The 12,781-nt window shown below is 34.1% G+C and overlaps 1 protein-coding gene across 6 annotated transcripts in view; it reads right to left on the bottom strand.

The window, feature by feature from the left end:
* Window positions 1–12,781, bottom strand: part of MIPOL1 (mirror-image polydactyly 1) — a 314,513-nt gene that overhangs the window by 33,101 nt on the left and 268,631 nt on the right. Inside the window, exon 13 of one of the 6 annotated variants that reach the window (XM_082737785.1) lies at window positions 10,072–10,302. The exons of 4 other annotated variants lie outside the window; for them this stretch is intronic. In XM_082737785.1, coding sequence (XP_082593911.1) covers window positions 10,287–10,302 — 16 coding nt within the window. In that variant the 3' untranslated portion in view covers window positions 10,072–10,286. Of the gene's footprint in view, window positions 1–10,071; window positions 10,303–12,781 lie in introns of those variants that run through there. One more of the 6 variants, XM_082737781.1, reaches the window with a different exon arrangement.

Below are 12,781 nucleotides of genomic sequence, written 5' to 3' on the forward strand. Positions count from 1 at the left end.
AGTGTTTAAGTTGTTACTTAAATGTTATCTAAAAGTTTTTAATGCATTTTTGCTATCTATCATAATATGATACAGAAAATATATGAAACCAATATAAAATTCAATTACTAAGGATAAAAATTTTATTAACAGGTCTCAGTTTCATTCCCTAACTAAGAAATATGATTCATATTTATTAATTTGTTCAAAGATACCACTAACATGTTGCTCTTCAGAATAATTAAAGTGTATTCCTAGGATATAAACATTTTTATTGTTTTACTATTCACTGGATTTATTATTAAAAAAAATTATGAGCAACACTATGACCAATTTATACCACATAATAAATGCTGTATTCTACAAAAGACAAATGTTTTCAGAGTCAATATAATCACAGCATACTTTCTTAGACTCATGTGTTCATTTATAGTTTGCTTATAATTGCTTCATGGAGATAGGAGTTTGTACATTACAAAAAGGCTTTATTGATTTATTAGTTACAGAGTATACTAAGCATACTCAGATACTGGAAAAGTTAGCTCTGGGGCTAGTATCACATAACAGCAAGTTGTAGAATACTGCAGAACAAAAATCAGAGTGTTGGCATAGGAAAGATAAATGGTACAAGCTGGACTACCAAAGACTAATATTTAGTAAGTCCACTAACACAAGCAAATCAGGTCTTAGAGTTGTATACTTTGCTCATGATGAGAAAAACATTTACTTAATTTTTAAAAGCATACAGTTAATTATTCTATAATGAACTATTAAATTTCCTTTTTTGAAAAAGTTCTCGTATTTGAAGATATGTAAAGAAACCATTATCATTTATTTAGTGTGCTCCAACACACTTTTCCAGCAAGGAATTCTTTTCTTTCAATAATTTATACCCTAATTTAACTAGTTCAGGTAATGTATTTGACTTTGTGTTGGGGGGGGACGGTTGATAAATGATGAAAGTATTTTAAAATTATTTTTTGAGAAAATAAATGTTTTGTAAGCAATATAAAGTGTGTTAAAATCGACAAGAATAAAAAAAGGTGTGCAAATCACTATATAATGAAATTCTCTAAAGCATCATTTGTTCCTTTTGTAATTTAAAAATTCATAGATCATGGAAGTCAAAGGTGGTAGTGTCTGAGTTCCATTTTTGAAGTCAAAATATAAAATTATTATTAAACATTTTTGCCTTTTATGCTATTTTATTTTGCCTTTTAAAGTGGATTACTTTGATAACTTGTGAGCACATATGAATGAGCTAGGTGGAGATTAAGCAAAGACCAGCATAGCATGTTCATGACTTAATCCCTCAGTTGAGCACAGCTGGTCAACATGTTGTTTTTGACTCTATTTTTTTCTTCTCAGGTGTAAATTGTTTAATTTCCACCCTTAATGGACAACTGAATACTTAGAGGAAGGAGAAAGTACACTGATGCTGAGACACAAATTAATGTGGGGCACAAATCTATAAATTTACCTCAAGATTCTCTTCACCAGCTCCTTTGATCAAACTACTCATATCACCGTATTTCGTAGGTATGACTTAAAGAAAACAAAGGACAACAAATATTGTTTAACTAATTAAGTTAAACTTAATTAGTCTTTACTTACATGGAAGTAAAGACCAAAATATCTGTAATGTGCTATTTGTGGAAATATTCCAGCAAATGGATGCTGAGAAACCTCTCTATTATTTCCTTTTAAAGGTAGAATGTTAAGAATTCCAAATATCACCTCACAAGCAGTTATTTAATATTACTAAATTTTGATCTATTTTTAAATATGTATTTATCCTTAAACCAAACAATAAACCATAATAAAACTTAATAAATTATGCTATTTCCTATATGGTTGAAGTAAGTCACATATCATGTGGTGATACATATTATGAGTATTAAAGATTGTACTTAAATAAAATTATAAATCAATGCTTATTAACTTCTTTTTCTTATAACAACCAAAAGGCATGCACACAATTCTACTTAGAGAATATGTTTTACTACCAAAGGGATTCAAGAGTCAAGAAAGGCTGGGAAACACTGCTGAGTTTTTTTTTTCATAATTTTAAACCCAGAAAAGTTTCAATTAATGATGGAGGAAGCAAGTCACTGATATTCATACTGCCAACTGAAACATAGCAAGCTAGAATAACTGGTTAGTTTTATTAAGGTATCTTATTAAGATGGCTTATTAAGCTACTCACTATTGTTTTCATAGGGCTTTAGGCTGATACTAAACTTTAAAATGTAGGATTCTTTCCTTCCTAACTTTCATAAAAGTCATATATAATTAGCACTGAATGAAATTTTCTAATGTCAACATTTCAAATTTTGATTAACAGGGAATACAAATCAACCTTATTCAAGTTTAATTCAAAAGACTGGCAACATCCTTTGGGAGACTAGTGGAGATAATATTCAATGCAACTTCAAACTTCACACTAAGCCAAGGGCCTACAAAGTAAAAGTAATATTCAACTTATTAAGCTAGCATCGTCACAGTAATTTTCTCTACCTGAGTTATGTTTGATTCATAAAAGCCATACGTTCCCAGATTGAAATCAACATTTCGGGTCTAGAATCAATCAGGACCACCCTACTGTTGATAGGTATGATGACTGATCTACACAGATGATCAAAATAAAGCAACAGTTGACAGAAGTGGTGCGGATAGTGACATAAGAAACAGACATTTCAGACAATCGTAGACATTCTGGATAGTATACGGTGAAAAACCTGGTGACATTCCATGGGGTGGAAGAACCACAGTTCTTCAGCTCTATTACAGAACTATCATTTCTGAATATGAAACATCAGTCAGTAGAAATCATACAAGCTAGGGTAACTTAGTAAGTTTTCATTCTTATTTTTTAAATAAAGGTAAACCAGGAGTGTTTTCTTTTTTCCTCCAGCAGTGTCTTTTCCCCTTTTATGGACTATTCAGGGCTAGAACTAGGATGAGATGAATGAAGCACTCACTTCAGGTGAAAAATTTAAGGGGGTACGAAAAGCCTCACTAATAAAATTAAATAATATTACAATCAATATTTTAAAAAATTAAAGTTAACACAAATTTTTAAAGATTTTATTTATTTGACACAGAAAGAGAGCACAGCAGGGAAGCAGCAGTCAGAGAAAGAGGGAGAAGCTGGCTCCCACTGAGCAAGGAGCTAGATGTGGAACTCGATCCCACGATCCTGGAATCACGAACTGAGCAAAAGGTAGACGCTTAACTGACCGAGCCACCCAGGACTCTCAACAAAAAAATTTCTTCGTAAACAAAATTTCAAAATTTAAATAAAGAAAGGATGAATGTCCTCTGATACTCATAAAATTCCCAAGGCAAATTTGTGCCAAATTTGATCAGTGGGAACCTTTCTAAGCTGGCTCCTGTGTCCTTTAGACATGACCCCATTAATCTTCCTTTCTGGTACAAGTACTTGCTTTCTGGTACAAAAGGATACTCTGGACTCATTATACTTTCCCTTCTCCAGACCCAGGAGCTATCTCTTTCCCATCTACCTCCAAAGGCCAATAATTCATTAGTTGTGGGTTTATCTTTCCTATTACTTTTATGCCTATTTTTCATATAAAAGGTAGGATATTATAAGTACTTGATTTTTTTTCTCAGTTAGGAATATGTCCTGAAATCACTATCAGTTTATAGACCTTCCTTCTGTTCTCTTTTTCACAGTTGTATTGTATCCCACTATACGAATATGTCATAGTTTATTAAACTACTCTCCTATTTGAATTTCTTTTGTTTGCTATTAAAAACAATCCTGGGGCCCCTGGGTGGTTCAGTCGTTATGTGTCTGCCTTCGGCTCAGGTCATGATCCTAGAGTCCTGGGATAGAGGTCCTCCCACGCCCCCGCCCCAGGTCCCTGCTGAGCAGGGAGCCTATTTCTTCCTCTCCTCCCAGCTCCTCTCACTAGTGCTCTCTGTTGTTATCCTTGTCTCTCTCTCAAATAAATAAAAAATCATGTATGGATGCTTGGGTGGTACAGTTGGTTGAGCCTAACTCTTGGTTTCAGCTCAGGTCCTGATATCAGGGCCCAGCATCTAGCTCCTCACTCAGCATGGAGTCTGCTTGAGATCGTCTCTCCCTCTCTCTGCCCCACCCCCACTTGTAGTGTCTCTCTCTCAAGTAAATATATAAATCTTTAAATAGCAAACAAACAAAAAAACCAATCCTGTAATTCCTATGTTGCTTCATATTCATGGAGGTATATATTCAGGATGGATTCCTAGAAGCAATTTTCCTTAGTCAAAGTGTAAGGGCATCAGTAATTTTGTTAGATATTATCAAATTCCCCTCCACAGGGGTTTTGCTATTTTGCATTCTTACTAGTAATGTATGAAAATGCACAGGATCCTTTTTACTTCCAGTTTCCAAGATCTTTGTGAACAATCTCTTTTTCCAAAGTTACATGGTATTTATTTTATGTCTCTGAGGTTAAATTTATTATTTTTCTCACTTACAATTTCTAGCTCCCCAAAAGGTTATTATAATTTTTTATTTAAAACATTTTTTATAACATTTATTATTAAAACATACTCTTTAGTCAATGTTTTATATTTATAGAGCACATTATACTTTTCAAAATACTTTAATGCACATGCATCTTATTTGAGCCTCACAGCCATATTCTGAAGTATAGGGCAAGTATATTAGTTCTACTTCCAGTTGAGAACACTGAGAAGAAACACAATTTCATGTCTTCTACATCATACTCAGTTAATGACAATTACAGGTCCTGTTAGACACTGATATCTCTACTAGATAATAAGCTGCCTCCCTTTTAACTTTCAATTCTAATGCTTTAATTTATTATATATTAGTGTCACTTATTAGATAAAAAGTATTAGGCATACAGACTTACTAATTATATTTACTTCACAAGTAGTAGAAATATGAAAGCGATTGAGTTATTTAAGGTTCATATGTTAAGCTTATTTTGGATAATAAAGCTTAATTTTGGGGGTTTAGCTCAAGAATTTTATAAACTATAAAGTGCTAATCACCTCTAATAATGTAATTTATTCTGGAAACATATACCACTTTTTAATTCAAAGTACGATTCAGTTATATAAGCAGTAACAATGCACAATGTATTCCAACAAAGTTGGAATACAGTGAATTACCTTTTCACATATAAGCAATTATTAGGGATTTGTAAAATTGCAGAAAATCAAACACAAAGTAGCAAAAATATAATTTCAAGGCTCCATTAAAGTTCAAAGGCTTCCTTTGTACTAAACAATGTCTCTTAGAATTCTCTGAAGAGATAGGAAAAAAAGTTCTATTTCAAGTATAAAATATTTTGGCCTAAATTTTTAATTAGATTGATTCATCCTTCAGAATGGTAATATATATTTATCCTATCAAGTGGGCCTCAAGGAAATATTAAAGGATGACCTTAACAGACATTATAAATTGAGAATCCTCAAACAGAAGCAATGAAATCAGTAAATGTAAATATAAACCCTGATTTTGGTCTCTTTTTAATAATGTAAACTCTTTTCCATAAAACACAATCTGTATGTTAAAGATGTCATTTATTTTTGAAGTTGAAAAATAACAAAAAGACTTTAGACCCACATATAAAAGGTACTCTTTTTATCCTTTTCTGAGACATTGACCTGTATACTCATTTAAAAATGAACACCACATCTTTACGTTATTAAATCTTTGTTTTGATCTATTAGTATTCACCAAAGTGCCATTTTATAAAACCTCGCACTGAATAGACAAGGCTGGAGGTGACCATCTGCAGCTTTAGAGTCTGCGTTTGAATTGATGAAAAGAGCTTTGTGTTTTCATTGCCAAGTTTGATTCTTCCAGTCATTAGGCATTCCCCTCAGATCGCATCAATGAAGCCGTGCTCTCTTACACCCATGTGTTAAATTCTCTTCTCCTCATGGTTTCCTTTGCCAGCTCTACTCAAGAATGACTATTGGGTCTTAGCCACATTCTTCTCACAGCTGTGTTAAAAAAGAGCATCAGAAAGTCTTCCTAAAACCCATATGTGTATCTGGTCAGTTCTCTGTCTCAGGGTCACCTCACATTGTGGTGTGATTATACAGAGATTCATTCTTGTTCTTGAACTGTGCTACTCCTACCACTCTGGGAAAGATTAGGCCCTCCAGTCAGTAGTAGAGAACTTCTTGGAAGACTGATGTGAAATATACATGGCTCAGAAGGCAAATTAATTTAAGGAAGAAGATAATTCAAGATTTTAAATGTTTTGCCATTGTGTAGCTTGTCAAATAGCAAACGGGAACATAAAGAGAAATAATATACGCTTTCATACACTTTCAGGATACTGCTAAACGCAGCAAAAGAAAAAGTCAAAAGATGATGATGTCCCAAGGACTATTAGTTTGAATGGTATAAATACCAAAACAATTAAAAAATTAAAATTATTAAGTTTAGTAAGTTCCAAAATACTGTTCACTATGTAATTTCTGGAAACATTTTTCTTTCTTTCTTCTTCTTTTTTTTAGAGTGTATAATTACTTTTTAAAAAATTTTTATTTATTTTAAAAATTTCCTTAATTTCACTTTTAGTCAGTCTTTATAAAGAAACACCTGACAAAGTAATTGATAGTAGTGGAACCCTTTTTTCTTTATACTTAGGTTAAGAACTAAAAAAAACCAGAAACTATTTGTAGAGTTGCCTGAGAATATATAACAATATGAAAAAGAAAGATCACTTCTGCTGCTACTACATAATATATTGTTATAGAATGATTTTTTTTAACTATAAATGATCAAGAGTGAAGTTTATGTGTGGACAATGTTTATGATTTTACTGCCAGCTAAAGCTCACTGAAATAAGCAAAAGATTCTTTCTTTCTTTCTTTTTCTTTTTTTAAGTAGGCTTCCCACCTAGTGCGGAACCCAGCGTGGCACCTGAATTCATGACCCTGAGATCAAGACCTGAGCTGAGATCAAGAGTTGGACTCAACTGACCAAGCTGCCCGGGCCCCACAACAATTATTTTATTCTGTATTTTTTGAGGGCCAAATATGCAAATGGGAAAATCCCTGACTTAGTGGGGAGAAATAACCAAGCATGGAATGTTAAAATCCGAATAAAATTGGTATCTCTACTTATTCTTGAGTTCAACTTGGGTTTTTTTCTAATTACATTTTGTGAATAAAAGCTATACCTAGTAAGGAAGTATATACCAGATTTTAGATGAATATACTGAGGACTTATTAAAAAAAACACCAGACCTTGATTTATATAAAAATGTAGACCTTTCTATACTAATAGATAGATACATCACATTAAATTTTTCTATGTGTTTCAGAATAGGGAAAGCAAAGGAGGAGGTTCTGAGTGAGCTGTCAAGCATAATGAGGCCGAGCAACATCCAAGCAGGAATAATGAAAATTTCTTAAAAATCAAATTTTTACAATAGCTTCCCTCTTCCCTTTATTACTACAAGAGTAGGCTAACGTACACTGATGGTCAGTGCTATTAAGAAAGAAAGTTAAAATCACTTTATATATCTTGTTTTAATCGTTTCTAAAACTATCCTCAGGTAAGATGGATGAATGAGTTTTCCTGCCCTCACAGAAGTGCCTGGGAGTGCTGTAGCCTGTCAAGGACTAAACAGTAAGACGGCTTTAACCAGAGCTAGAACAGAACCAAGGAAAAGGATGCTTGTCTGATCATATGGCCATTCTAAGGAACTCACATTTCATATAAATGTGTGAAAATCACATTTGAATGTTTCTGGAGCAAAGAACTCCTGTTTTTTGTTTTTATGTTAACCTGTCAAGTTCTGGTTAAAAATATTTGATCATTGTTTAGTGGATCCTATAACTCTCCTAATGTAATAGGGACATTATCTCTTTTAATTACTATAATATTGGGGCTAATGAAAATCATCAAAAATTCCTACATTTTATTTGGTCTTAAACTGAAATGGCATGGATCTCTCCCACATTTTATTCTTTTGTTTTTTTACTTTCATCCCTTTCCATTGTACCCATTTGAAACATGTTTTATTTATCTTAGTAGGCAAAAATGTGTATTAGCTCAACTCTACATCACCTATTTGAAGATAGGTTCTGAAGTGAAGAAGTAAATCAAATCTAAGCAGCTGTGTTGCAATTTCACTTTTTAGTCCTTACTTTCATGATCCTTATGATTCATTCCATAAAGTTAACTATACAAGGGAACTTACCAGAGAAAATGCAGATTCGTAGGTTTAGAGAATTTCTTTTCTTAGTCTGCATCCTTTACTTTCTACTTCATTAGAATTTCTCAAGTTTTGGGTTAGGCTTAAATTCCAATAATCCTACATTAATCCTCTAGTAGAGAGGAATGCCATAGAAAATTAACACCATATTTCTTTTTTGTTTCAAAGTGAGACTTTCCCTAAAGATAAAGGTGTAATTCCAACTCTTCAGCTTTTATAAAGAAATGGATATAATACTTATCTATCAAATATGATAGGTATCTCTCCCTCTCTCTATATATAATAAAAGTAGCTCTAAAGAAATCTACTTTATGTACTCAATGGATGAGAAAGGTGATCCACTATACAAATATATAATGGAATTAAATTTTTTATAAAATATATACTTATTTGATAGTGTGTAAGAAGACTTGTATTTCATAAGTTAAATATGCATTTAATTCAAAAATGTGTTATGATTTACAAATCCAGAATATTAAATTCTTAAAAAGCATATTATGTGCTTAAGAATAAAAACTAAGCATGTTAGATGCTGTACATCTTACAATGACTGCTTAGGAGTCATCTGAATCCATCTTCCACATATAAATGACAATATCTAACTGGATCTAGATTTGGAAGGTGCCTTCTAGAGCTGATTGGGAAGTGATTTGTACATAAACTATCTTGAATAGGGGTGCCTGGGTGGCTCGGTCTTTAAGCTTCTGCCTTTAGCTCAGGTCATGATCCCAGAATCCTGGGATCGAGCCCCGCATCAGGCTCCCTATTCGGCGGGAAGCCTGCTTTCCCTCTCCTAGTTCTTTGGCTTGAATTCCCTCTCTCTCTGTGTCTCTGTCAAATAAATAAATAAATAAAATCTTTAAAGAAACAAAAACAAAAACAAATCATCCCAGATAAATTATTTGACTCATTATGTGCTGAGGTATATATGATATTTCACAGAACTTTTAAATTTCAAACACAAAATAAATTTTGAAGAGCAATTTCCAGAAGTCTTAAATCCTCCCGTTTATTAATAATATTAATAAAATCAATTTTCAACTTTATATTAGTGATTTATACCTTATGCTGAGTTGAGAATTGTGAAACTTATTCTTTGATTTAATCAGCATTTATCAAGTGTTCAGACATCTTGTTGTGCTACTTAAAGTCCAACCAAGAATTTATTAATTGTTGTGCTACTTAAAGTCCAACCAAGAATTTATTAAAAAAAAAAATTACAGGTAAAATTGGCAAAAAGCAGAGTAATTTTAGTGAAAAGGCAATATAATTTTAACATCTTTTGTATTTGACTATGTAAGGATAATTTACCACAATTTGTTTTCATTATGGTTAAAATCAGATTCCAGAGTCAGCAACAAAACTACAAAGTTTAGTGATATCTTTTGATGAAAAGAAGGCAGTTTGTTTTTTTTTAACCAAGAAACTGTGGAAATGCTCTGTTCCCCTTCCCAGAACTCAGAGTCATCTATCCTGTTTTATAATTCAACCTGCAAACAGATTAAGCAGCTGAGTTTGTGGAAAGTATGTTTGCTCTACGCGAAGAAACCTTGCGTGACACTATGGTGACTCCCCTGACACCTCAAAGGGAGCTACAGACAGTCCTCATCAGCAGGGAAACCAGGCTGAGAATTCACAATTTCTTTGTGACCTCAACTTCTTCATAGAAATCAGTATTTGACCAAGAGGCAGGAAAGACCTTCTTGTTAGCTTACATGTACTCCTCCTCCTCCTTTTTTTTTCCCCCTGTTAATACCGCTCAAAAGCTTGGGATACCCTATATTTCAAAAGGAAATGCTTTATGCTGATCTTTGATATTTTAATTATGCAATTAGAAATGAGAATGCAAGTAAATTTTAAGTAACTGATTTTTTTAAAGTATGAAAAGAAAGAAAATTTTATTTTATTTTTTTTATTTTTTAAAAGATTTTATTTATTTGACAGAGAGAGACACAGTGAGAGAGGGAACACAAGCAGGGGGAGTGGGAGAGGGAGAAACAGGCTTCCTGCTGAGCAGGGCACCCGATGCAGTACTTGAACTCAGGACTCTGGGATCATGACCTGAACTGAAAGCAGCCACTTAAGCGACTAGCCATCCAGGCACCTTAAGAAAGAAAATTTTAGATAGTGATATATTATTCTTTCTTGAACATATGTTTAAAAGTTTAGAATTTTTGTCCTTTGTCTTTTTGTCTGATCTACTTATTTTTTTTTTTAAAGATTTTATTTATTTATTTGACAGAGAAAGATCACAAGTAGGCAGAGAGGCAGGCAGAGAGGGAGGAAGGGAAGCAGGCTCTCTGCTGAGCAGAGAGCCGGATGCGGGACTCGATCCCAGGACCCCGAGATCATGACCTGAGCCGAAGGCAGCGGCTTAACCCACTGAGCCACCCAGGCGCCCCTGATCTACTTATTATATAGTTACTGTTTATGAGGGATTTGAATCATATCAGTATAAATCTGGCCCATAGTAAAGATGGTTATGTGACCAAAAAAAAAAAAAAAAAATCTAGAAGCTTCTGAGAGCTTCTAACCTTATAAGCCAAGTTGTAAATACTTTTAAGTAATTATGTGTAGCTTAGGTACATTAAGTATAGTCAAATATATTTTTAAAATCCTTCAGAAACCTTGTGTTCTAAGCCACAAGAACCATATCTATAGACAGAAAGACAGATGGGAAATAAAATATATCATAAAGAACAACAGAGTTTTAAATCTCTTGTGATGATAAAAATATCCCTTAATGGATTTGTGTGTCAGTTTTCTCTTTAATAAACAAGGATTATGGATGGTCCTTAGCAGAATCATTAAGAGAAGTTTCTCTTACAAGTTCCTATGCTCTTCACCTGCTCTTTAGTTCCCTCTACTTCCACATGGCTCACCAAAACTAAGCGTATCCAGGATCAGCCAAAGAGCAACCTAAAACCGAAAGGACAATGTGTTCTTCCACAAGCATACACATTTTTGAAACACAGGTACCTTAACCTTGCTTAACCCAAGGGAATGGATTTCCACTAGTGAAATTTTAGGCTTTTTGACATCTGGACTAAGAAGCAGTTTCTGGACAATGAGGTCTGGCATTCTTCACACTTTCTCCTCTCAGTGTTTCTACCTATATATATTGGCTAGCTTATGGATGGTAATTCTGCACCACTTTCTTTTTCAGGAATACTCCCACAGACTAAAAAACTTTTAAGAAATTCATTTGACTGAGGGCGCCTGGGTGGCTCAGTGGGTTAAAGCCTTTGCCTTCGGCTCAGGCCATGATCTCAGGGTCCTGGGATGGAGGCCCGTGTCAGGCTCTCTGCTCAGCAGGGAGCCTGTTTCCCTTTCTTTCTCTCTGCCTGCTTCTCTGCCTACTTGTGATCTCTGTCAAATAAATAAATAAAATCTTCAGAAAAAAATTCATTTGACTCTAAAAGGAAATAAAATATAAATTTAAAATTCTATAATTACTAGAAATAGCATATAGTTTCTCCACCGTTACTGAAGATTTCAGATCTTTTAAATGTAATTGAACTTGATGGAAGCTGGTGCATAGAAAAGGGGCTAAAAGCCAATAGAAAGTCAGACACCATAGGAGTCGTGGTGCCACTGAGGGAGGCAGGCAGGACTGGCCACAAAAGTCATACTTTTCTACGAAATTCTTTTTTTTTTTTTTTTAAAGATTTTATTTATTTATTTTACAGAGAGAGAGAGAGAGAGAACACAAGCATGCAGAGTGGCAGGCAGAGGCAGAGAGAGAAGTAGGCTCCCTGCTGAACAAGGAGCCTGATGTGGGACTCGATCCCAGGACCGTGGGATCATGACCCAAGCCAAGCGCAGCAGCTTAACCAACTGAGCCACCCAGGCGTCCCCTTTTCTATGAAATTCTTGGACTAGCATAGGGTACTTGGTTGGAATAAATTTTTTTTTTACCTAGGGCCTATAGCAGATCAGAGCAGATTTGAAATTTTCCTGTGTATTCCTGACCTGACCAGCTTTTACTTTATTCTGTTATCCCATCAACCTTTTAAACTGTTCTAGTTTATTTGTTCATAGTATTTACACAGTACCTACTTTATAGCAGGCATCTCGGTGAATATTTGGAGGCGATATGGATACAAAGATGAAGGGAACACTGTTTATGTCTTGAGAATGCTCAATGATGGGTAATTTTGCAGGAAGTAGACAGGAAAACAGATAAAGCAATTGTAACACCTAGATGATTAAGACCTTTAACAAAGATATGGATTAGGTACTATGAAAAAATAAAAACATAAACAAACATCACAGAGGTGACATTAAGACTAGACTTTAATGAGTAACAAAAATTTGGTACTGGAAGAGAGGAATATGCTTTAAGAAGAAGAAATAGCTTGTATAGAGATACTGTGGTTGGGGTGGTGGGAGGAAATGATACCAGGGAATGGGAGGAGGCCAGATAGGTGATAGGCCTCATATACCCTGCTCAGTTGTTTATGTTTTTGCGTGTAGGGATGAAGGGCCCTAAAAGATTTCAAATAGGAAAGTAATAGAACCTGATTTCATTTTAGAAAACTTCCCTCTGGTGGCAGCGAGTAAGACATACCTGAGAGCTAGAG

This window comes from Mustela nivalis (assembly GCF_964662115.1).
Source record: "Mustela nivalis genome assembly, chromosome: 6".
Lineage (NCBI taxonomy): Eukaryota > Metazoa > Chordata > Mammalia > Carnivora > Mustelidae > Mustela > Mustela nivalis.